The sequence below is a fragment of the Xenopus tropicalis genome, chromosome 1, assembly GCF_000004195.4.
Source record: "Xenopus tropicalis strain Nigerian chromosome 1, UCB_Xtro_10.0, whole genome shotgun sequence".
NCBI classification, from domain to species: Eukaryota; Metazoa; Chordata; class Amphibia; order Anura; family Pipidae; genus Xenopus; species Xenopus tropicalis.
In genome coordinates, this window is record NC_030677.2 from 66,795,406 (window position 1) to 66,822,461 (window position 27,056).

Genomic DNA, 27,056 nt, shown 5'->3' on the forward strand with positions numbered 1-27,056 from the left:
ACAGCCAATCAAATTTCACCCATTTACTTTTATGGGGAAATCAAAACTGCTGCCAATCTTACACCTTACAAGTACACTCCCCAAACTTGAATCACATAGTCATTGGGTTAGCCTGAATGAAAATATGATGATTTTTGGATGCCCAAAAGTGGGCGGAGCTATGAACAGTCAATCAGATTTTACTTATTGACTTGGCGGAAATCCAACCTGCTGCCATTCTCACAGTAATAATGCCGGGGTCCCCAAACTTTGCAGAGTTAGGCACCTAGGTAACTGCGGTTCAAGGTCAGAAAAAGTGGGCGAAGCCTCCAACCAGGGCTGCCATCAGGGGGGCACAGGGGGTACAGCCGTCACGGGCCCAGACAATTTTAACCTTAAAAGGGGGCCCGGCTGTGCTAAAGTTTTCTTAATAGCTCGGGCCCCCTTAAATTAATTCCGGGCCCTGTCATTGGTGGTCAGCGGGTGATCCTATTGGTCGCGCCCCGTGCGTACATGCACGCCGGTACGCACGGGGCGCAACCTTATAAAAGGGCCTGTCTTCTGCCGGCACTCAGAAGTGCAGAGGCTTCGCGAAGGAACTACCTCGCCGGAGGAGCGCGAAGCTACCGCTGAAGACGCCGGGGGCTGTGCTGTTCCGTGCTGTGCTGGCTACCAATGTACTGGGGTGGGGGGCCCTGCTGGCTACCAATGTACTTGGGATGGGGGCCCTGCTGGCTACCAATGTACTTGGGGTGGGGGCCCTGCTGGCTACCAATGTACTTGGGGGGGGGGGCTGCTGGCTACCAATGCACTAGGGGGGGCACTGCTGGCTACAAATGTACTGGGGGGGGCACTGCTGGCTACCAATGTACTGGGGGGGCACTGCTGGCTACCAATGCACTAGGGGGGGCACTGCTGGCTACAAATGTACTGGGGGGCACTGCTGGCTACCAATGTACTGGGGGGGCACTGCTGGCTACCAATGTACTGGGGGGCACTGCTGGCTACCATGTATTGGGGGGGGCTGCTGGCTGTGAGTTTTTTGTACTGGTGGGAGGGGGGCCCAGAAAATTTTCTTGTGAGGGGCCCCGTGATTTCTGATGGCGGCCCTGCCTCCAACAGCCAATCAGATTTTACCTATTGACTTTCAATGGGGAAATTTAACCTGCTGCCATTCTCACAGTATTAACACCAGGGTCCCCAAACATTTCACAGTTGGTCAATAGGGGACTGCAGTTTTAGTTTTGAAAAGTGGGCGGAGCCACCAACAGCCAATCAGATTTCACCTATTGAATTTATTGGTTTGATGCCAGGGTTCCCAAACTTTGCACAGTCAGTCACTGGGTAACTACATATTCATGGTTAGAAAAAGTGGGCGGGGCCACCAAAAGCCAATCAAATTTCTTTCATTGTTTTCAGTGGGGAAATTTTAACTGCTGAATAAAACCAACAACATTTATTGGCTCAAATTAAACAAATCAACAAAAAACTAACATATAAAACATACTATACCAAACAATGGATAGGTGCACCCCAGTGCCTCATGGTACCTCCATGGGCTCTCCTAACGCGTTTCGCACCATGTGGTGCTTCATCAGAGGAAGAGGGGTTTAGGACAAAGCCTTGTGGAACAAAGGGAGGCAAGGAAGAAGATGATAGTCCTTTGTAGGAAAATCTTGACAGGGCAGAGCCAAGAAGGCAAAGAGGACAGGAGGAGGAAAGGGTGATCAACAGTTCCAAAATCCATTATCCCCAAATTTTGAATTCCATAGAAGGTTGAGTCTATGGCTGGTTTCCTAATACAGTTCCTGGTATAATTAGAATTTTAAATGCCTTACAATGAAGGCAAATTATACCAAGCAGGTGTCCTTGAGAATTATGCTTAAGTGATAACTGTGAACTGACATCAGTGATTTCTTGTTTAGCATGTAGACTACTTGCAGGTAACATTTAGTAGAGAAGGTTTAGACTAGGGTTACTAGATCACTTTAGAAATAAGGGACACAATTGAAAAATCCTGCTGAAAGGGTTGCTCTGATTGCAATATAATTTAAATGCAATCAGTGCAGCCTTGCAACATGTATTTTTAAGGCTTCCCTGAATTTTCAAGCGATCTGGTAACCCTAGATGTTATTTCAAGTCTGTGTTTATAGCACTTGGAGGTGTCTTTATTGGTTGCTTAAGTAGTCATGGCACTGCTGTCACTTTGGAACACTGAGGGTGGAAAGTAAGCAGTAGCTGAGAGTGTGATTTAAAGTTAAACTAATGCCTGTATTAACCTTTACAGGTCTTTACTTCTTTATTGGGCTGGGGGAAGGCATGGGCAGCCTTCATTTAGTTCTTGTTCAAGACCAGGACAGCTGCTTTTGTTTTGGCTGTTCTACAGTTGATTAATTGAACTCTGCTGCCCCCCTGTGGGCTAGAGATAAGTTCTTCCAGGCGGCTGATACTGCAGATGTCAAACTGTTGATTCTAGCACATATACCAGCTTCACTGAATCTGCGCTTTCTTCTGTCACCCCATGCCAAGCTGTTTGCTCTTTAGTGAGGATTTCACATCTGACCAACTCACAGTATCACAAAGAAGCTCCTGGAGTTTATCGATCCCAGAGCTCTCCTCCCCCATTCCCTGAAGTGCTTGGACTGTTGGTTTGGTTTGGCATGACATGACTACAGTTAGCTTTCCTTCATTTCCTCACAGAGGGAGACAAGCCAGAAATGTCTGAAGGGGACTTATATAATTTAGGGTATTTAAAGTGCCTTGCAAAAGTATCAATTTTCTTGCTGATTTCTCGCATTTTATTGACATAAAAATCCAGCAATGAAATTGTGTTCTATGATAGTTCTATTTTAAAGAATTTTAATTCAGATAACACTTTTAAAGGATGTGCATGGTAAAAAAATGGTTTAGCCACAAAAGGATACTCTGCTTTAGCACCACCCCCCCCCCACCCCCAGCTCAGTCACTATGCACATGTATGTGATCTAGGATGAACTGATGCATCCCACAATTCACCATTGCATAATAGGAAAGCTGGGGCTCTCATTCATAATGCACTTGTATTTGTAATGCATTTGTGTATCCCTTAATGGCTTCCTCATGAAATGCAGTCCAACAGCATCTTGTTATTAATACCTTACCAAGGGCACCGACAGCCAGAAGGGAGCCTAACAAGGGCCTAAGAGCTTTTTCCCGTGGACATTCCTGCTCTGGCCTTCCCATGAACCCAACTCTCCCCCTTGATCCCTGTTACAGACCGCCCTGTGAATGTAGATAGAAAACTAGGGGGTCAGAATTTGCTCCAATGCAGGTATCCTTGCTTAAAAAAAAAAACACTTAGGGCATCTGATTAGAGTAGTACTGATAACTACATAGATATTAAATATTATGACAATGGCAATGCTATAAAAAGGAAAGAACCACACAAGCAGAGGTGTAACTAGATATTACTACGCCCCACAGAAAATGTAATTTAGGGCCTGTTCTATCAAGATATGTTGGAATTGCTTATTATTAGGGCTTTACCCGAGCCCCCTACACTGCTGCCTCCTCCTGCAGGGTCTGCTTCTCCTATAGGCACTCTGGTTTTCCTCCATACTCTGAAACCAAAGTGTGAATGTGATAGGGATTTGTGGAGAATGCCAGCACTATACAAATACTACACTGGGTAAAAAGGGAAATATAACTTAAGTGGCCACACACTGGCAGATTTATAGGGGAACTATAAGAAATAATTCCAAATTGTTGTGTTTTATTATTTATTATTGTGTTTTTCAAACAAAATAAACTTCATGTGACCAAAGATGTATATTGGCTGGGAGAGTTGGTGCTTACAGGCTCACTAATAGGCTTTTCCATGTGATCCCAGTACTAGATGTAAAAATGATGGTATTAAGATGTGTTTTGTACTGTACCCAGAGGCCTCAGCTTTTCTGTAGTATGGTTGATCTGTAGGTCACAGAGGTACAGTCAGTATCTTTATTATCTATTCCATTGTTAATAAACCCACACGTTGTTATTATAGTGGTTAATATTTTAGAAATTGATTAATTTCACCTATTTCTTATCCTATATTATCATTTGTGTGAGAATGCTGGCCCTTATTTACGAAACTCTAACACCCTCAAAGTACAAAAGAAACAGAAAAGATTCTGTCATTTCTCCTGGCTAAGGTTACCACATTTTCTTGAAAAAAACATACCAGTCTTTCTATATTTTTATCCCTAACAACATTGGCATCAAGCACTATTTTTACTGCCCTGGCCACTAACATACTAGCTAGGCCAGGGGTGGCCAGACTTTTTCCTTCGGCAATCGGCCGATAACTCCTCCCCTAAAGCTGGCCATACCATCGGTCGCACGAAACATCGTCAGATCCGCCACACACCATTCAGGGCTGAATCAGCAGGTAAGGAGGTAGAAACAATAGGATTTGTACCTCCTTCTGCCGATTCAGCACTGAAGGGAGATTTTGGTCAGGCGCCTTCTATGGCGCCCGATCAAAATTTTTTAAACTGGTCCGATCGGCAAGTCGGCCGATATCAGCCGACTCGCCCACATACCATACACGCACTGAATATCGTACGAAACGAGGTTTCGTACGATATTATCGGTGCGTGTATGGCCACCTTAATATGCAGCGTACGTACACATTCACGCCACACTTCCGCACCCCCTGGCCTTGTCGCGGTCCACCAGAAATCCACAGGGGATCGACTGCTAAACCGCGACAGACGTCTTGGCATCCCCTGGGCTAGGCGGTGACCCTATTCCCGGCCCCAGTTTGTTAAAAACAGACGTTTTATTTGCTAAAACAAAGAAGACGCCTTAATTTCACCTCAATCTAGTTCCCACAAAAATTCTTTTTTTTTTTTTTTTTTTTTTTTTAAATTGGGAGACAAGGCACTGTTTTGATGAAATTGGGAGCAGGCACTGTTTTGATGAAATTGGGAGCAGGCACTGTTTTGATGAAATTGGGAGCAGGCACTGTTTTGATGAAATTGGGAGCAGGCACTGTTTTGATGAAATTGGGAGCAGGCACTGTTTTGATGAAATTGGGAGCAGGCACTGTTTGAAACCAATGAAAAAAAATATCTGTTTTCATTTCCCTGGCACAAGTTGTTGGTCTGAGCAGAAACCATTAATGACTTCTGAGGAAATACTGAAAGCTGAGGACATGGCAAGCAGCCAAGATGAAAGCCTAGTAGGTACAAGCAAACCTAGCGCCGCTTACTAGCGGCTTCCCATAGTATAAGGCAGAGTTACACAGTCAGTACGACTCACACAACAACACGCCATGCCCCAGTCTCGCGTGATGAGATTTGCGGAGTGGGGAGAGGGGAGGGGGAATTTGTGTGGAACGGGAGGAATGGGCTTGCAATGAGCAGCTTGGCTGGACGTGTAAGTACCGGGACTGCGGCCTATGTTAGGAGAAAGCGCGAAAACGGGACGTTTGGCCAGTATGCTTTAGACTAGTGTTGGGGCAGGATTCGGGAAGAGCTGGTGATAATGAGTTGGACAATTCCAATAAATCTACTAATCTACTTAATTCATAATCTAAAGTTTGAAACAAAAACATCGTGTTCCTTTGAGTTGCACAGTGAGTCGACATGATCCCTTTTAATGCAATGCAAATTACCTTATTGTGACTGATTCTGTGCAGAATCTTAGGCGGAATCCAAGGGGCGTGTTTACTAACCAGCGATGTTGCCCATAGCAACCAATCAGCGCTTTGCTTTTGTTTTCTAACTTGTAGGTGAGTGTTGAAATCTAATTGCTGATTGATTGCTATGGGAAACATTGCAAGTATATCTTTCTACAGCCTTGGTATACATACATACATACAAGTCTCTTAGGGTGGCGTTTGCAAAAGTGGCTGAATAATAGCCACTGTTATTATAGGACTGAATAATAAGAGTGAAAATCAGAGTGATTTTTATGCCAGCTTCGCCAAATTGTTTCAAAGTCTTCAAAATCTTTCTAAAAAAACATTTCCCCCGGTGACAGTATCCATTTAAGTCCTCCTGTAATGAGAGCTAAAGTTAACCTTTCTTAAATTGATACTGATTTGAAAAACAAAAAAAAAAATTCAAAATATTAATTTACATAAAACTTTATTTAAGGCCATGTTAATCATTTTCTGAAACAGCTGCTTTTGAAAGTACAGGTATGGGGCCTATTATCCAGAATGCTCAGGACCTGGGGCTTTCCAAATAAGGGATCTTTCCGTAATTTGTCTCATGGAAAGACAAAGTTATAATATATTTTTTAAAAAGTTTAATTTTACCTGTTTATATCTCCTTAATGTAATAGTCAGCACTTGTATTGTTCTGATTTCTATTTCATTTTTTTGTTCATTTTATATAGAGCCATTGTTTTTGTATTACATGTCCATGTTATTTTGTAATTGTAATTATTTGATGTGCTCTTTTAGTGCAAAGCAAGATAAATATCACACATTTAAATGAACTGACAGGAGTCTACAAATATATTTTACACCCATTCAGTGGCAGTTCTTTGCTTCTAATAAGGGATAACTAGCAGCAGCGCTCCTTCACTATGGAACTGCAATTACATCGCATGGATTACCTGCAGGTACAGCACTAACTAATCCTTATTATCCTGTTTTCTATAAGAAGTAATTGGAAGGCAGAAATTCAGAGCTTTGCTTTGTACAGTAAGCTGCATTTAATTAGCACAAGACAGGAATTAACCCTTTGTTTCATTTTTGTGTTCTGCCATTTTGTATGTATCACCTCTTATTTTCATCTTGACTGTTTAAATCTCAGAAATAATCTGCTTTCTAATACTTGCAACCAAAGAGCATTATAAAGGACAATGTGATTCAATTGTGGCTGCCAGGGTTAGTTACCTCCCCCCAGTGAATTGTATCCCTAAGTTTCTTCCCCTGGCTGGTGCTCATTTTAGGGAAAAAATGCACCAGCCCAGCAAGAAAAGTAGTACAATAGCGCGCCATTAATTTACTTACATTTCCCAGGCATCTTTAACACAGACATAGACTCCCACATCCAGAGTCTACTGGGCATGCAAGTCTAAAGAGGGGTGTCTGGAAAAGTTGAGTAAGATGGTTTCTTGGTGCTCTATTTTACCATGACCCAGTGCATTTTTTTCTTTGTAATGAGCATCAGTCTGGGGAGGAAATCTAGTGATACAATTTACCGGTGGTGCTTAACAAACGAGAGTGTATTAGAATAAAAGTTAACTTTAAAATGCTACCACTGCTAACTAAAGTCTTCTTACACGGGCTGTCCCAGCACTCTGCCTAGTTTTTATCTCTGTAGCTTTTCAGTGTGGTTGTTCTAAAAAATACTTGTAAATGACCAAACTGGACGACTGAACACGTATGTCAGACCAAATCTTTAGTTTAATTAAGGTCCATTCATTGAGCTATTCTAATTTTTGCATAATCTATAAATTTATTGGAGGGGCAAATTTTGTAGAAGTTTTGTTAAATGGCCTTTCCCTTTTATTATAGTACGGTACTCTTCTTAAAATATGGAATTTATTTTCTAATTGTAAACAGACCATTAATAAACTATTTCAAAATACCCATTTGCTAAAGGCTTTTAGCAACTGCCTATGATAAGGCTTTTAAATGTTGTTATAAATGAGATCATCTCTAGTAGTGGGTTAGGTTCTGGCTGGAAGGGGATGTGTGTGGTTCGGCTTGTGGAGACAAATTGTTTACCCAGGCATCACTATTCACTCACAAATTTTTATTATTATACTGATGTTTAAAGGGTAGTTCTCCTTCAAAAAACCTACTGTTTTACATAGTACACTACAGAGAATGACTTCCTATTGATTTCTTGTTTATATTTAACTACAAATGTTCTTACATTTTATGTATATGAACTGCATATTATAGCGTAATAGCTGTTTAGATTGGAATCAATTTACTGAATGATATGAGCGATCTCCTACACGAACCTTTCAGCAGTCCCACTGGCATCCTATAGATCTTAGGTTTCCCAGCAGTTGAATAGTCATTTTCTTCTACAGTTACAGCTTTTAGTACATTTTTTCAGTTAATGTTTATTTGTATCAGAGAAGCTGTTGTTTGTCCTAGCAAAACCTACCTAACTTCTAGCTTATCTTTTGTGTAGCACACAGAAAGGGTTTGGGAAAAAATTTTTTAGTACTATGTGCTTGTGGTTATTTCTGAAGTGCACTGTTAAAAGAACTATGCAAAGGTCAAAATAAGTGCAAAATTTTGTGTTGCACTTCACAATTGTGTGTGCACGCACAGCTTAGAGGGAAAGCTGAAGGCCATTGATAGAAACACGAACAACAAATGTAGTTACCTTACTGGAGAACGTAGCCCTTCTGCCAACCCAGCCCTTTTCCACAGACCTGAACTGGGGATATGTATACTTGAGGTTTTTCATTTGATTTCCGATAAATAATTTCCCTGCTTTCTATTTACTACTTGCCTTTGTTCATACCTCTGGTTTCCAGGTAGCAGTGACTTCTCAGAAAACTATGAAATTGCTCCCTGCTTCAGGAAGACGAGCTACTCAAAAGGTACATGCCAGGTACTTATATTTTTTTTGTGACTTGTCTACAATTTGCCAATGATGGTGCCCATAAAATTATTTTGGCTGTATATTAAGTCACATGAAAATCAGTTAAGATAAGAATAATATATTCTGGATACTTTTTAAGTTGTAGGTTAGGGAAGTGAATTATCACTTACCTATTACTTACAGGAAACATCCAAATAATGACTGTATGACCTGGGTCCTTTGGGTAGGTAATGGATACTCTGTATTTTGGTAAATGATCCCCACTGACTTGAGCACATGGTTGTCATGCTTTGGTTAATGACTCCAATATAGATTTTAGTCACAGAGGGAGATTTGTCATTGTTGGATAATGATGAAATTGCCATCATTTTTCTATTTTCTGTAGTCTGAGCAATATCATTGGTAACAACCTATTTTGGGAGAAATCCCTAATCCTCCAGTGGTGTTCACAAGTAGATGTAGTGGCAAATTGGGGAATATATGTAATATTTAGTATTTCAGAATTTTGTAAAAAAAAAAAAAAAAATATTAGGTAATAACGGGCTGTGCAGAGAAATAATAATCTGTATATATGGTATTAAATATCCCTTTAGGTTGCTGTACCTTTATGGAAGGATAATGTGATCATAAAATTTGTGTTGTGTGACATGTACCCTAGTAAGATGGAGTTAATATAAAAGGTGTGGCAAGGATTATATGATACTTTCTTACCGCAAAACTGTTCATAAACACACCCAGTGGCTGTTAATTGCAAGCATGAAAATGGAAACATTTTTCTTTGAAAAGAGTCATAGCTTCTCTTTACGCAGCCAGTACTAGCAGTTCTGTAAACTCCTGGGTTAAAGAAACCCACAAAGAAAACATGTATGGTGTCTTGGTAGGAAAAGTGCTCTTATATAAGTGTCAGCTCTTGTGTGCTGAGCTACTTATAATGACCAACAAATGTGTTTTGTTTTGTCCCTCAAGAGATAATTTAAACAGGTTTTCATTTTTGCATTATCTTGAACGGTCAGTGTAATTTCTGCTGTCACTCTGGTGTTGCCTCCTATGTAGTACTATTTATACTATTCGTCCTTATGTATGTGGCTTTTATAGTGCTGCCTTTGTAAACATTTTAAATCCACTTTATTCCCCTTAAGGTGGTTGTTGGAGACCAAGATGGTGTTGTTACTTGTTTTGGCATCAAGAAAAATGAAGCTGTGGTGAGTATTAGCAATACCTAACTCTGTTTGTTTAATTCCTAAATAAAAATGCTGAGCTATAGGTTATATTTTGATTTAAATCATTTGTTGAAAATCTTTCTTATAATCCCAAAGAAACTGAATAGACAGAATAGGCTTGAGAAATTGCTTGGATTTTAACATGCAATGCAGTATGAAATGTAGCTAATGGGGCATTAGTTTTAAGTTGCTGCTGGACATCAGTATATCTGCCTTTCCAAAGTTCTTTGTTTGCAGGAATGAAATCAAAACAGCCAAAGTGGGTGCAATGATGCTTGCTGTGACCCCTTTATAAACAAATTTCACAATTAAAACTAAAACAAACTTGGAAGGGTTGAACTTAATGGTCTTTATTCGGTTGGGGCTGTTTTATGTTTAGTGGAGAATGTCTTAACTGTGAAAGCAGTGTGACAGTACCTACATAGTTGTTTAAATAGGCTATATGCTTTCTTCCTATAATAAATTCTGCAGTAACTATGGAGGACGTAAATGGTACTTATGAAGCAACGCTTTGGCAGCTTCCTTGGGGTTTGGCTGCCTTTCAGACTTTGAAGTGATATTACCATAACTAATGAAATAATGAGGCTTGTAGGTAAATCATGGCTGCCTAAACACCCACTGGATGGAAATAGTGTACACACAAACGGTACTAAACTAAATTATGTGATTTATATTTAAAACAAGTCATTGATTGATTACATTTTTGTTTCCAGTGGACCTGTAAAACCAGCAATACACAATTTGATTGCCATTAGCTGAATAACTGACTCTGGAGATATATGACCTATTTTTAAACAGAACTGCTGTGATCAAATGACATTGTTAGACAATTTATTGAATTTGCACCCAGAGTGCCCATACATGCACAGATGGTCAGACAGTAAGGTCTAAATCAGCCAAACTCCCAAACCAGAACTGTTCATGTATGACTCAGTATGGAAATGCAAATTAAAGACTATTCATATTTGGTCTCCTTTTTAGCCAGTTTTCAAGACCTTGCCAGGCCAGAAGATCGCCCGATTAGAACTAGGAGGTGCTCTTGGCACAGTACAAGAGAAGATATTTGTGGCTGCAGGATCAGAAGTTCGAGGTTTTACAAAAAGGGGGAAACCATTTCTGTCATTTGAAACAAATCTAACAGAAAGCATCAGAGCTATGTAAGCAGTGCTGTCTTTTGTAAAGTATGTCAGTTACTTTTGCACATTTTGTGACATGTTTATTGTATTACTTAGCTAAATATCCAATATACCAGATGTACAGTGGGCACATTTTCTGAAAATAATGATGGTGTAATTTGTAGTCTGGAACCATTTGTCACTCAGAGAGGATGGCCCCTTGGAGAGCTACATTGCCTTCAGCTAAACAACATTACTTCTTTTATGCCTTCCAGATAACTAGGTCACTACTTTAGGCAATAATGGAATGGCAGTCAGGGGCAGGCACTTCTCAGTAACAATCATTGTCTACCATTGGCAAAGATTTACCCATTCTTTTCAGTGGGAAGATAAACATTGTTTCTGTTATAAAGAACTGGAGTGGATGAAACAATATGCCTTGTCAAGGCTTTTCTCTTTGTCTGTTTTCTTCTTTCACAAGATTTATAAACACCCCACTTTACCCCCTCTAGGTATTTGTGCCTCATTTCTTTCTCAAATCTTTCACATTCATGTCTCTTTTATACTCTCCCTACCTTCACTAGTTCTCTGTCTGATGCATTATTTTCAAGTGTCATATTCTTTAGGTTTGGCTGTTTATCAGCTGGCTGAAGTATGGAGAATATGTCATGTGCACCACAAGCCTAAAGGTGGCAATACACACTAAGACCGAGGTCGCCAAGTGAGCGGATTTTCTCCCGATATTCCCACCTAAGGGTGGGCGATATCGGGCTAATTCGGTTGTTTGGCCCTGAGGCCAAATGATTGAATTAGAATGATGGGTATAGGTTCAGGGACCCCCATCAACTAGCCAATGTGGTCCCCAATCTGACTAATTTTTAAACCTACCCGATCAAGATCTGGCCGATTTCAGGCAGGCCCGTCGTTAGTGCCCATACACAAGCTGATAAGCTACCGAATCGGCAGCTAGAATTGGCCAGTGTACGGCTACCTTAAGATCTTTTATATCTCATACACCACAGTCTGTTCTTCTCTGCCGACCTATCCCACCCCTTTTCTCCCAGCCATTGGTTCCTGATTCTTTCTGCTTTTTTTTTTCCCTCAGTCCCTATTTCTTCTGCTCCTAAATCTGCTTACAGATCTATTTTTCTAAAATCTATTCTATTTTTCTAAATCTGTTTAAATAATCTATTCTTCATCCATCTTTCTGTTCCCCTGACTATTTTTGAGTTAATTTTTGTGATAGTTTACTTAAATAATATGACAATCTGTAAAATGCTACCTTTTTCTTCCTTTGTAAGGCATATATCTGGATCTGATTTATTCTTATGTGCAAGTTATATATACAATCATTATTGTGATTGCAAGGACCAACACTACTTCCTGTCTGGAGATAAGATCAGTGATGTTTTATGTCTACCTGTGGAGAGGTTGGAGCGCATTACCCCAGTGTTGGCTTGCCAAGACCGTGTGCTGCGAGTTCTTCAGGTATCGTGTTGTTACTGGGCTTATTTTGCCCTTCCTCATTTTGGTATAGATGTTTTTTTGATGTCATATTAGATGTTTATCTGTTATAATAACTTTGCTTCCACATAATCACTTTAAAAATGTACCATCATCTTACCTAAGTAAACTATTTTATTACATATTATTTGTGAGGTCCATTGCAAACAAGCATGCAGACAATTAATCTAAAAGGACCAAGTAACTCCACAGCTTGTCATTTATAACAATTATGTGTATTACATTTTTTTTTATGAAGCAAAATCCCTGGTTCTTTTTCTTGCAGTATGTTTGCTATCACCTTTGTTGTGTGCAGGCATTTTATTTATTGTCTAAACAAAGACCTAGAACCAGTAGTGCCCAAGACTGTCCTGGCTGTCTCTTTCTGCTCCTAATGTTGAAGGGAATATGGCTCACCCCCATCTTTACTTAGCTGAACAGTTATACAACATTCACAAGAGCTGGTCCCTCCCATATGTGGATAATCCATACATCCCTCTTGGGTTTTTGTTGATTGGTTGGAGGTGGCTGATAATTGCCTTTACACGTTTATAGACTATATTAGGTCTTTACCAGATGTATCTGTAATTCACAATACTCCTTCATGAGATTTAAAAAAAAAAAAAAAAAAAACAACTTTCCACCTAAAACATGGTGAGGAAAAAAAGGCAACCAAGTTCACTCACATTTCTTAGAATGAAGTTAAAAATATACTCCGTTAAGAAGTTCTGTACTGTTTCTGAAATTTTCAAATACTTTTCCATATCCTCCTCCTCCTCAGCAATTATATGGTAATACATATGGTAGACCTGTTACAAAGTCTTTTTTTAATTGTGGCCACTATTTACTGGTTGTTTCCATTTTGTGTAAAACCATGTTATTTATCTGACCTCAGTTTTAACATTAGAGCACTATTAACACTGGAGCACAAGTTAACAAGGTCCTGTTTGCTAGAACCTACAATGTATAGGTGGAGGATTAAAGGAGAGGCATGAGATGGTTTGGTCAAAAAGGAAACCGTGTCAATGCTTTTCTATTCAATTACCCAACTGTCAGATCTACAGTATGTTCTCAGTCAGGGTAGGCATGCTGAGTAAAGAGACAGGGATATGATATGTTCAGAGTTGAACATAATGGGGCTCTTGAAGAAATGCGATGCTTAGTAACACAGCCACTAACTTTGAGTCTCCTGCTGATGTCAGCAATTGTTTTGGTTGTTCTCTTCCTCCCTCATTCCCACACATTCCTCTGAGTTGTACGGTAAATGGTTGTATACATTAAAATACAGAAAGATATACGAAAAAAACTACCAATACAAGAGGTAAAAAGGATCCTGTCTGAAAGAGCTAACAATTATATTTGATGGTTGTACTTAGATATATTTACCTTTTTTGTTAATTAGGGCTCAAGTTTGATGTATGAAGTTGACGTTCCTGGACCTCCGTCTATTTTGGCTTTGAACAATGGAAATGGGGGTGAGAATTTTGTGTATTTATTGTGCGAACAGGGAGATTTGTTTTGGGGGCGACTAATCTCCCCTTGTGCCAGAGCCCTAAGGCTATGGTTACAGGTAACTGTTTATGCTCAGCCAAACCACTTGCCTCAGCCCACTTCACTGTCTACACTAGCAGATTTATCTGCTTTAACAGGGGGCCATTTATAAACACTGGGCAAATTTGCACCTAAGCAGTAACTCATGACAACATCTGATTGGTGGCTACGGTTTACTGCCCACGTACAGATTTGCCCAGTGCTTATTAGAAAAGCCCCACGGAGCGGATTTTGGTGCTAAAGTGCATGCTCATGCATTTCCAAGTTTAGTGATGGGCGAAATAATTCGCCAGGCATGGATTCGCGCTGAATTTTGACGTTTCAACATCGGTGGATTATCTTGTGAAACAAAATTTGCTGTGAGACAAAAAATTGTCGTGCACGTAAAAAAAAATGCTCATGTATTGTTAAAAAACTGCAATCTTATTCTTTTGTATTAAGGTGAAAGTGGGGAAGAACTTTTATACGGCACATCGGATGGTAAAATTGGATTAATTCATATTGCAATGAATACTCCGATTCCCAAGTGGGAAATTCCAAATGAGAAAAAGAGGGGAGGTGAGTTTACTGAATTTATGTACTTTAGATTTAACTAATTTGTATATTCACCAGCCATCCATCCTGCAGTCTCCAGTTGTTAAAGGGATCCTGTCATGATTTTTATGGAGTAGTTTTTATTTCTAAATTACACTGTTTACATAGCAAATAATTCACTCTACAATTTAAAGTTACATTCTAGAACCAACAAATGTATTTTTTTAGTTGTAATATTGGTGTGTAGGCAGCCATCTCAGTGCATTGTGCCTGAGTCTGAGCTTTCAGAAGGAGCCAGCGCTACACATTAGAAATGCTTTCAGATTGTTTCTCTTACTCCCATGTAACTGGAGGAGTCCCAAGCCAGACTTGGATTTCTTACTATTGAGTGCTATTCTGATATCTACTGGGAGCTGCTATCTTGCTACCTTCCCATTGTTCTGCTGATTGACTGTTGGGGAGGGGCAAAATCTGGTTGCATTTTTGAAAAACGGATTTCAGTGCCGGATTCTGCTGGAAAAGCTCTATTAACTGATGCGTTTTGAAAAAAAACTGTTTTCACATGACAGTATTCCTTTAAACAATTGTCATTATATCCTAATAGGTCATAGCAAGAAAATAAAAATGTAAAAATAGCTATTTCAATTGTAAGACTTATTCCAGGCATGTACATAATGGTAGCTGAACAGCAAAAAAACATACTTTAGACCAATTATTTCTAGACACAGGAGGCAGTTGCTAAATAAATCTCTCCTGGAAAATGTTTCCTTTCCAGGTTGAGTAGGACAGAAGACACCTGCTAAGCATTGCTGAGAACTTTTCACCACAGTTTCAACAAAAACTAAACCTCCCCCAGACACTGCCATCTAATGAGCCCCCTTCCTGCTCCTTCCCCGCAGGGTCAGTGAACAGTGTCTGATAGTAATGCTGACCTATACAAGCAGAAAAGCACAGCAGAGCTAGCAGGCACCATCTCCTTAATGTTCAGGCATCCATTTGGCATGAGGGAGCTTGCTGGCGCTCTGTGTCACTGAATTGATCCAATGAGAACATAAAGATTCAGAGGATGGCATTTATAAATGGGATTGTATCACTTGCAGATATTGAATAACCATTGAACTCTTATGTTGTTAATTATATAGTACTGGGGATAATCAAGCAGTAAACTTTAGTTAAACTAATGCACATTTCTCATATATATTTTTTAATTTGGATATATTCGTCTGTTAGGCATCCTATGCATTGATAGCTTTGATATTATTGGAGATGGAGTAAAGGACATGCTTATAGGCCGTGACGACGGCACAGTGGAAGTGTATGGCTATGACAGTGCCAATGAACCTGTCCTCCAATATGACCATGTAAGTTAGCATCTCTATAAAAAATATTTTATATAAATCTAAAATAATTCCAAATTTGCTTCTTTTCTTAATTTTATCTGAAGCAGTTTTGATCATTTTAAAGCAGTTGTGTAATTGAAAGTCTTCCTAGTCTTTGACAGAAAGCATAACATCAATCCAAGGAGGCTGTGTTGGGAAGGACGGCTATGATGAAATAGTGTTATCCACATATTCTGGTAAGGCTGACTTACAACTCCTCTGTTAACTTAGCAAATAGCTGTGGACTGTAAGCACTTCACAGAATTTTCCTTGGACATGCAGCATTTAGGTATTTCAGAGGCATTAAAGCACAAAAAATACCCTGATTCAACGGTGATGCATATATGTTAGGCTGCTTTTTCCCTGGCAAAGCACAAACCTGGGATAAGAACTTAGTGATTTGATTCAATAGGGGGTGCAAACATATTAGCAGCCCGCTGATTTAATTGGGTTTCCTTGTCCGGTTAATGATAGAAGGGCATAGGAATGCCTTCTGAGTCATTATAAATATGTACATGTATGTGTCCATGTATGGCAATAAGTGCAGCATTTTTATGTTCACTCCATGCTAGCTCTTTTTTTTTTTTTTTTTTTTCAATTAGAGATTGTCATATTGTTACCAAGTAGAAATAAAATTTATAGCTACAACTGTTAAATGGTAACATTGTTTCACCATTAATAATAATAATAAAAGTTACATTATTTTATTTTCATTGTTTCCTGGTATTTATATAGTATTGACACATTTACACAGTGCTTTATAGAGATTATACATCATTCACATCAGTCAGTTTATTACATAAATTAACCTGTCTATATGTATTTGAAATGTGGGAGGAAACCCAACCAGATATGGGGAGAACATACAAACCTCTTTTAGTGCCCAAGCTGAAATTGAACTCAGGACCCCAGTGCTACCAAGAGAGCTAATGTGCTGCTTCCTATAAAAACAAACCAATAATGTAGCCCACAGCAAAAATAACACTAGATACACATATTTGGCCTAACACATTTCATGCTTCTTGTGTATTACAAATTTGTGATTGGGTGGGGTACTTTTAGTACATTAGTTTCATTGCCTCAGCACACTATTCACTTGTATATCAGTATATCATTTATTGGCTTGTTGACAGCTGCCTTGAACTTTATTTCTATTTCATAAATATAACTTTCAGTTATATTGGGTTTTTGGAGTCTTGACTGGGTATTCTGTTTTTTGTAGGATGGGTGACTGGACTCACCACCGAGCCTATACATAAAGAAGCTGGTCCCGGGCAAGAGTTAAAAATGAGCCAGGATATGCAAAACAAAATTGCTTCATTAAGGTAGTTATCTTCCAACTATGTTTTGTATGAAATTGTAGCATTATATTCCTTTTGTAGTTTTTTTCCCTGTAAAATGTTAGTTTAAGGTGAGCATTTTTCTGAGAAGCACCTGTGCCTGTGGTTTCCTGCAAGCCTTAAAAGGAAGCAATAGAGGGTGATTTGGGGTGAAATCACTTGATGTGCTGTTGCCATTAGTTTAAAGCTATCTTTAATCACCACAGCAGTGTGCAATAGAACAGCTGGTTACCATTTACAAAGAGTAGTAAAGTAATGTTTTGGGTTTTTTTTTAGTGGGCACATGTTTCTGCTAGGTTCATTCTATCTGCCACCAGGCTTATTTTGTACAGAATTGTGTGTGTGTGTGTATATATAAATATATATATATATATATAATATAAAAAAACTAATAATAAAAAGTTATTGTGAGGGAATCTAATAAGGCCTTTAGTTTGAGACTTTGATTGAGATTTCCGTTTATGTTCTTTAATTTCCCTGTGTGGTTTGATATTTGGCTGCTGCACTACTTACTACCTTATAAAATGAGGGAGGGCCCTGTCCTGCTGCTCTTGTGTTGTTTATTAATAAGTATATTTTGATATATATTTTTATTTACCAGGACTGTTTAATGATTATTTTCAGAGAACTATAAGAAATTGTTAAAGGTGCATTTACTCAGCAATTTGCTGTATATAATTGCTATTCTCAGCTTTTAATATCATGCTGTGAATAAGAAGTATATTGATTATATGGGTTGTATTGAGTAAATTTAATGCTTGTTACTAATGGGGCAAACTGCAAAATTGAAGTGTTTATTCCTAGAATTATCTCTTTATAAATGCCATGCAAGTACAGCAAGTACAGCCATGTTATGGTTGTATTGATCGCAGTTGCACTGAAATTTAATTACCAGCAAACAAAATCAAGATGTATTAGTAGATAACCCAACAGCAGATAGCAGTAGATAACCCCAAAAAAGGTTAAATTCATATACCAGTTTCTCCATGAAGTAAATGATACAGTTGCTTCTGTCTGTATAGGTCTGAACTGGAACAGTTGCAGTTTAAGGTCCTTCAGGAACGTGACAGGTACCAGCATTCTTCCCAGTCAGTTACTGCTGTGTCTGCTGTGCCTGTCTTCAGCATCAATGACAAATTCACCTTAAACCAAGATGATGCCAGCTACAGCCTTATTCTGGAAGTACAGATGGCCATTGACAATGTACTGATACAGGTATTATACACAAATCCAATATATCTGTCTTTTTATATCTTACTTTGTACATTACACCTATATAGTGTGGGTTGGAGTTAAAAGACTTTCAGCTGTGTATTCTTTTGTTTGGACTGACTGGGTTAAAATGCCTCTAAATCTATGTTCTGCTGTGTTTAAGACAAATACAACCCTACACATACAGTCCTACAAAGATGCTAATTGCTATTGTTTACCAAGATTGAAACATTTTCCACAAATTCCATTGTAATAGCAGGTACCCACAATATGCATGCAATTCAACATGCAAGTGATTTATAAATGCATATGCCAATTAATGTTTGGTTTGATTTGGCAACATTTTTCTTATTGAATTTATTTTTGAATGCCATTTTCAGCTAATTGTGTCCATAATGCCATTATCACACAAATCACTTGTATAAGTAGCTGCAACAAGCTAAAAGAACCTTCTTAAAAGGGTAGTTCACCTTCAAGTTAACTTAATGTATGTTATAGAATGGGCAGTTTTTAGCAAGTTTTCAATTGGTCTTTAATTTTTTTTTTTTTTTTTCTAGTTTATAAATTATTTGACTTTCAAGCTTTCAGTCACTGATATTGATAAATTATAGTGCTGTTAGGCTACAATTTTATTGTCACAGTCATTTTTTTATTACTTATCATTTTATACAAACCTTCTATTCATATTCCGGTGTCTAATTCAAAGAACTGCCTGTTTGCTAGGGTAATTTGGACCTTAGCCACTCTATAGTTGCTGGAATCTCAAACTGGAGAGAAAGCTGCAGACCAGTTACATATTGTCTCTGAATATTATTCTCTAAATCATACTAAAATTTAATTCAAAGTAAACAATCCATTTAAAGGAGAAGTTAATTCTAGAACTTGTGATTTATACATATGCACAATTAATCAGCAGGTGCTTTTTGTAAGGAGAGTTTCTGGGCACAATAAGCCATGTTTGTAGCACCCAAAGTTGCACTTCTATGACTAAATGAGCCTCCAGATCTACAGTACTGGAGCAACATCACTGCAAGGTGTTAATGTCTAGCTAGTTTTTAAAGCAGCTGGAGAATAGCTGGTGTTATTTATTATTCAGCTTATGGGGGATGTTGAGTGTGGGGTAGGGGTGGCTGCAGTAACTACTTATGGATAACTTAAAAACTGAGGAATATCTAATGCGTTATATTTGAACATTTTTACTTTACATCTAAGATGTTTGCACTATAATTTATTGTTTGTTATAATTCCCCTTTATGTTCTTATAAAGGGGTTGTTTACCTTTGTACAACATTCACAAATGTGAAACAGTTCACATGAATAGAATAATCTTTGCTATATACATAAAAATGTGCATCTGAAAACATATCATCTCAGAATCATCCCACTGCTGTACCTTCACTTCTGCACTAGTTGCTATTTCACTTCCTTATATGATGCCACACATAGTACTGGCAGCAGATTCTTATTGGATGTGTCTCCTGTCAGTCTGACACTGCTTCCTGTGCCTGTGGCAGAATGCTGCAAGTCTTACACAACAGCATGTTAGATTTGTTAAATGCTGAGTCTGTTTGCCTATGCCATTGCAAGAGAGAAATTAACCAATGACTTTTCAACTTATGTAACTGGTTAGAGTGCAACCAATGAATTAGTCCAGTAGAAAAAAAAGAGGGCAAAGCCCGGACATGATGGTGTAAGCATATAGGAAGTTCTAAGTGTGTCAGGTTCAAAATAGATTAAACAGTGGCCTTTTTACTTTTTTTGTGGAAAATGGATTTTCTAACCTGCTGAGAGCATTGTTGGTGGTTTAAAATTATTTGGACATTGAAGGTGAACAACCCCTTTTAAATATTATATATATGGTTTGGTTGTAGCTACTACTTGAACAGGAAAATCTAACCTGTGAACTACTGTTCTGCCAATAAGTACATATTATGTATTCAATGCACATTTACTGGCATAGTATTTAATCTGAATGCCTGAGACAGCCTCTATACAGGCAGCTTCTTATTTGCTTTAGTGAGAGTATAAAACAGGAAGAAAGATATGTAGATTACCGGCATCAGTGCAGTCATTTTAATATATACAAATTGCCTTCAACATTGCAGCAACATGTTTTAAGGTTTATTTATTATATAAGGTTTGGTTTCTCTTCAAGGTGATCTTTACATGGCAATTAAACCTCAAATGTGGTTAAAAAAAATAGCCAAATCAATAGTATTGTGAATCCACAGTAAGAATAGATGTTTTTCAGCCTGTGGAGTGGAGTGAGAGGTATCACAGTGCTCATGATATTGATGTTTACAGAGTGACGTCCCTGTGGATCTGCTGGATGTCGACAAGAATTCAGCTGTGGTCAGCTTCAGCGGCTGTGATAATGAGGTGAGAAGTACTTGTGCGAGGATCTAAGAGGCATCTTCATTTAAACCCTTCAGCAGGAAATTGTATCATTTATGTACATGAGAAATTATACACTTGCTCAGATATCTCACACATTACAGTGACGCTTCTGGTATGAGGCAAGGTAAATAATGTACTTTAGGCAGCACTTTACTTTAAGAAGAATTAGTGAGTGCAGAAGAGCTAGGAGAAAGTGGGAGGGATTGGCTTTGGCTCTGCTGCCTCTGGTGGCAATGTGCCAGAAGGTTGAAGGTAATTCAGCAGCAAGCAGAGTATCCATTGCTCAGATATGTGTATGTGATTCTGGTTTCTCTGAGCTTTACATTCGTATTGAAAAAGTTTTGTAATAATTCTTAGCTGATTATTTCTAAATCTTTCTTACAGCCAAATGGCAACTTCCTTCTTGCTACCTATCGTTGCCAAGCTAACACCACACGGCTTGAACTCAAGGTAAAACAAGCATTTAGATTTATTTCAAGTAAAGTAGGAATGAAAAACCCAGATCGAGTGTACATGTGTAATACTCTCTCCCTCTTCTCTTACTATCTCTCTCTATATATATCTTTACTTATAGCAGCTGGGATTGCACACTATCCGTAGTGTTTTTTGCAGGTTACCTTTTTTTTCTCTTTTTTTTGCATTAAGGCTGATTTATTTTTTCATTTATTAAAACAGATTCGGTCTATCGAAGGACAGTATGGAACCCTGCAAGCATATATTACACCTCGCATTCAACCAAAAACTTGCCAAGTCCGCCAGTACCAGATTAAGCCTTTGTCACTTCATCAAAGGGCTCATGCCATTGATCAGAACAGGTACACTGTGCCAGAAATGTTTTTTTCTACACTGCATGGGAAAGCCAAAAGTATTGTGTGTTTGATTGAAGAAAAATAATGAATCAGCAGTTCAGCACTTCAATAAGGCTATGCCTCCACCCAGAGGTTTACAACTGTTGAGCAACATTATTACCTCAAGTGAGGCCTAAGTAAATGATAGATCAGTCTAGCCTGAAGGCTAGCTTTCTGTGTGATTTGAGATGACTGCTTATTTGCTTTCAGAAACAAATCAAATGCCACCCTGAAAGTCAGGTAGTAGATATTTGGGCTGAGCACATTGCTCTTGTAGATATTCTTGGATCTTTAGGAAGGTGACATTAGCACCCTTAAGCCCATTAGACTCTGTATTGCACATGTATGAGCAATTAAACAATGCCTGACTCACTAATATGGCAACACAGTCAGATACAATATTAGGACAGGTAGAGGATTTTTTTTAATAAAGAAGAGCACAGGCTGGCAGAACTTATCATCTATTAAAGTTTGATGTTATCAAACATCTCCACCTTTTATTTTGGCTCATTGTTCTTTAAATATATTTACTATTTTGGAAGGGAACATATATTTAAAATTAAATAAATAAAGCTTCATGAAGGAACAGACCAAAAGTGGATGAGAGTATGAGTTATGCTAGACTGACAGTAATGATATGTGCATGTATTTCAGGCCCATGAACACGGTGAGCCTGACTGGCCAGTTCAGCTTTTCAGACATGCATTCCTGGGTTGTATTTTGTTTACCTGAAGTCCCTGAGAAAACTCCAGTGGGAGAGAACGTCACCTTTTACTTCAAGAATACCTTTCTGGAAACGCAGCTCGAATGTACATACAGGTAAATTGTAAAACTGGGTTCTTCAGAATCATTTCCGCCAATTAAAAGCACGATTGGAAAAAATTTGGAGTAACCACAATAATTTCTAATGTGCAAAAATTCTTTTTTTGGTCATACGAAAATATCGTGGTTGCGATCCGAAAGTCACAAAATGTTCATATCCGAACGATCGTTAAAGGTGCGAGATCCTTTCTGGCTTTAAAACTTAAATGCATGATTTTGGAAGCCTCCCATAGGACTCAATGACACTCTACAGCTCCAACCTGGCCAAAAAAAAGTCACAATACCAAAGCTTAAATGAATTCCGAAATTGTCGTAGTCTTTGCAAAAAATACAAAGTTTTTGTGGAATTTAACGAAAACCACGAAAAAGTCTTACTATTTTAACGATATTGTTGTAAATACGAAAAGGTCTAACAATTAGAAAAAATACAATTTTTTCTTATTCGTGGTCAATATAACCAGGACTGTTATATATAATGTTCCAGAATGTGCAATCCATTTACAGGTATGAGACCTGTTATCCGGAATGTTTGGGACCTGGGGTTTTCCAGATATTTCCATAATTTGGATTTCTGTACCTTACTACAAAAATCATTTAAACATTAAATAAACCCAATAGGTTTGTTTTGCCTCCAATATGAATTAGTGCAGCTTAATTACGATCATGTACAATGTACTGTTTTATTATTACAAAAAAAAAAAAGGAAATCATTTTTAAAAATCTGGATCATTTGATTAAAATGGAGTCTATGGGAGATGGCCTTCCTGTAATTTGGAGCTTTCTGGATAACTGTGTCTGGATAACTGAACCCATACCTGTATCAAAACTTGTTAAAACAAAAGTACTTCAGTCAGTGGGTCTTGTGCAGCATCAAAATATTATGTTCATTAAAAAAATATATATATGTTGTCACTGAAATGTCTTCTGTGGACTTCCACAGGAAATGAAACCTATATATAATATATTATACATATATATAGCATTGTCATTCATGCTCACCTCTTTTTTTTTATCACAGAAAGGGAGAAGGATTATTTAAATCTGACAATATATCAACAATTTCTATCCTGAAAGATGTGCTGTCAAAAGAAGCCACTAAAAGAAAGATTAATCTCAACATATCATATGGTATTTTGTCTAATTTACTTTCCCTTACCTAGCCTTATACAAACATACATTCCACTGTTCAGTGCTCTTGTTCTTGAAATGTATTACTTTTGTGAGTATTTATTTCTTAATATACTTTTTGTAATCTTTTATAGTGCAGTATATCTCCACCTTTGTATTGCAGACTAACACAAGCTGTTTGTTACCGAGTCTGGAGATATTTCAAGTAGTTCAGTTATGTGTGCCATCTAGTTAGGAAATGTTGATGCCTTATTATAAATATATTAGAAAATAGAAATTATATTCATTGTAAAAAGAAAATATTTCAAATCCATATTCATTTTATCTGAAAGAGTATTTAGTTTCATCAAAAATATAAAATACTAAAATATTTTAATGAATGTATACTGGAAAATTATTATATTGAAAATAACAGTTAAATGTTATTTTTGAATTTATATCCCTTTAATACTACTGACTTGTTTCTCAAATTAGTGAAATAGGTTGCTAAGTTTTTCCCCAGGCTGGTGCTCCTGGAGGGAACTGCACCAACCTGTAGAAAAAACTGTCTGAGCACCGCACCGGCATCTCCTTACCTTACTTTCTTATTTGAGTGCAGTGGCCGGTAAATGGTAAGTAAATTGGCGGCATGGCGCTCAGACAGTTTTTTCCACAGGCTTTTAAGATTCTCTTCTAACAGGAGCACCAACCTGGGAAAATAATATAGCAACCTATTTCACTTAGGGGGCCTAACATTTTGGAACCCCTCCATAAAATAGACTTTACATGTCCTGTAATACAGATTCCCTTTGTAAATGAGCTATTCCTTATTACAAAGGCTGCAGCTTAGGTATTAGCGGGGTTTTTTTATACAAAGCTCATTATCTCCCTTTGAAATATTACCCTGTTTTATTTATTGTGCTATTTTCAAGCCAAGGTGTTTACTGCCCCTTTGAGGGAAGATAAATTGTTAAAATGTCAGTAATGGCACTTCTGGTATAAAACATGGCTTTTACTGCTAAGAAACAAACCTAGAACTTTATAATGTAAAAGAAAACAAATTTATGTTATGGCCTTTTAACATTATTTTTTAAGAGCTGTTCACTTTTCCTGAGCTCAAGGGTAATGTTAATGAATGTTAATGCAGTTTGGATAGTAATTACTAGAATGAATGTTACGGTTCCTCCATGTGTAGCAAGCTTTTGCAGTCATCATATAAAACTAACTTTTGCCTCACTTCTTCTTTTGGTTTGTGCAGATATAAATGAAGAATCTGTTGGGCACACTTTGAAACTGATTCATCCAAAACTGGAGTACCAATTGCTCTTAGCCAAAAAAGTACAATTAATTGATGCTCTGAAGGTGGGTAATATGTGTTAGGAGCATTTCTTCTTGTGTGAGCTTTTAGCTAATTAGCTATCAATGGGTCTGTCTATGTTTCAAAATCATGAATGTCAGCATGCTAGCCAGTGTTGGATTACACACCCCAACTTTAAGATCATAAAAGCAACTTTTCTCCTTTGGGCACTGGGGGTTGAGGTAATCATTGTGGTAAAGCATTTTTCTCACAGAAGCAAGACACTGATATCAACAGGGCTGACACATGGTTTTCCCTTCTCTGCATTTTCTAGAATTACACCAGCCAGCTCTAGCCTTTCTGTGTCTTGTTGGTAACAGGTTCTACTGTCGCATACCCATCTGACACCCTAAGCTTGGCTGGTGTGAGACTCTTGCCCTCGTCATTTCCCTTTGTGGGAAGGATTTCACTATTTTGTCTCATTGTCCCTCTCACCTGTTCATTTTACCAAAGATTAAATCATAGGCACTTTAGAAAAAGGCATTGATAACATGTAGCATGTTCCAGTCTGGGAGAGCCAAAAAAGTTTTTTCAGGTTCATGGTAAAGTAATCCTCAGTTTGTGGCTTATAGTCTCACACCCACTCCCTGCATTTTCACAAAAGCAGTGGCAGTTCAGGGCTCCCTCCCAGCATCCTGCAGCTCCCCACCCCAGCATCCTCCAGCTCCACTCCCCAGCATCTCCTCAAAATCCTCCCACCAGCATCCTTCATCTTCCCCCCCCCCGCGACCTGCAGCTCCCTCCTCCAGTGACCCCCTGCTTCCTCCGTCCTTGGCTGCTTCTGTCCCCCCGGCTCCCTGCTGCATCCTTTTATATGGTTGCGCCACATGCGTGGTGACGTCATGCGCACGCACGGGGCGCAACCAATAAAGGCCCGTCATTCTTTTAAGGGGGCCGGAGTTGGCGGGCCAGATTAAAAAGGCCAACGGCCCAGATGTGGCCCGCGGGCTGTAGTTTGCCCACCCCTGTTCTACAGGATACGAATGCTCTGCAAATGGGCTTGAAATGATTGCTGAACTATTTAATTTTGGTTTTGTACAATAGGAGCTGCAAGTTCATGAAGGAAACACAGACTTTCTGATCCCAGAGTACCGTTCTATTTTAGAAGAGGCAGAGAAACTTCAGGAAGAATACAAGAAGCAACCTGCACATCTTGAAAGGCTTTATGGTGGGTTTTGATGGTTTTTAATATGTGGTCCCCATATTTTACCCAAAATGAACAGAACTTCCCTTTTCTATGGTATAAAGGGATTTATCCCACTACAAACAAGTCTCACTTACAGCCCTGATCTACAGACTACACCCCCAGTTACATCTGATGTACATTGTGATTATAATTACAAACTTATAACAGGAGCACTACTGCAGTTGACAAGAGGATGTCACAGTAGTTTAGACAATGCCGAAACTGCAAACTGAGTCAGTATCGTCTTTACAAATTTGGGGCAGATGGTTGTTACAAGGCTGATATAACTAAATAACTGATATAAATAAAGTAGCCAGCGGTTCACTATAGTTTGTTTGTTTTTGCAGGTATGATCACAGATCTCTTCATTGACAAGTTCAAATTCAAGGGCACAAATGTGAAAACGAAGGTTCCCCTCTTGCTGGAGATTTTGGACAACTATGAACAAGATGCACTTATGGCTTTTTTTGAAACTGCACAATGAGTGACATGAGCCAGCTATTAATTCACATTACTCTGATATCAAGGCACATATATAATAGCAGCCTTTGGCCCTTCAGGGGTGCTGGTAAAATGTACTGTAGTTCAGCAACATGGGGGGAACCATATTTGATATGGTATAGTATTTATTTTGCCAGTCTTTCTGTTGGCCATTTTTCCAACGGTTCTTTATTCCGAAATGTTTGCGTAGATTGAAAAATTATACCAGTAACATTCCTATAATTTGTTTCCTGGACCTCGGGCTAAACTATCTGATCACAGTACTGGAAAGGCCATTGGGGCAAGGACTGCATCAACGAGGCAATTAGGTCCACGATTCAATGGGATTTTGATTACCTGCCGATAGATATCAGGCTTATTTTGTCATAAAGGGCCAGTGAGCTGCTAACTAGGTCCATCGGTAGCTATTTTTGGCCAATGTATTTTTTTAATTATTTATTAAATTATACTATTATGGAT

At 38.5% G+C, this 27,056-nt stretch overlaps 1 protein-coding gene across 5 annotated transcripts; it reads left to right on the forward strand.

Annotated features, from left to right (window-relative positions):
• Nucleotides 1-5,078: 5,078 nt before the first annotated feature.
• Nucleotides 5,079-27,056, forward strand: bbs7 (Bardet-Biedl syndrome 7). 5 transcript variants are annotated; one of them, XM_031902708.1, is made up of 20 exons: nt 5,079-5,182; nt 6,413-6,573; nt 8,458-8,523; nt 9,665-9,727; nt 10,727-10,902; nt 12,162-12,348; nt 13,766-13,838; nt 14,356-14,472; nt 15,679-15,809; nt 15,940-16,024; nt 17,050-17,152; nt 18,190-18,382; nt 20,684-20,758; nt 21,161-21,226; nt 21,452-21,591; nt 22,279-22,443; nt 23,465-23,574; nt 24,812-24,915; nt 25,955-26,078; nt 26,444-27,056. In XM_031902708.1, exons 2-20 carry the CDS (start codon nt 6,538-6,540, stop codon nt 26,578-26,580), a joined length of 2,151 nt encoding a protein of 716 aa, XP_031758568.1. In that variant the 5' UTR covers nt 5,079-5,182; nt 6,413-6,537; the 3' UTR covers nt 26,581-27,056. The 5 variants fall into 5 exon arrangements, with proteins under 5 accessions (XP_031758568.1, XP_002941937.1, XP_004911168.1 ...); XM_002941891.5 differs by lacking the exon at nt 5,079-5,182 and adding an exon at nt 5,273-5,379; XM_004911111.4 differs by lacking the exon at nt 5,079-5,182 and adding an exon at nt 5,282-5,379 and having other exon boundaries at nt 6,486-6,573.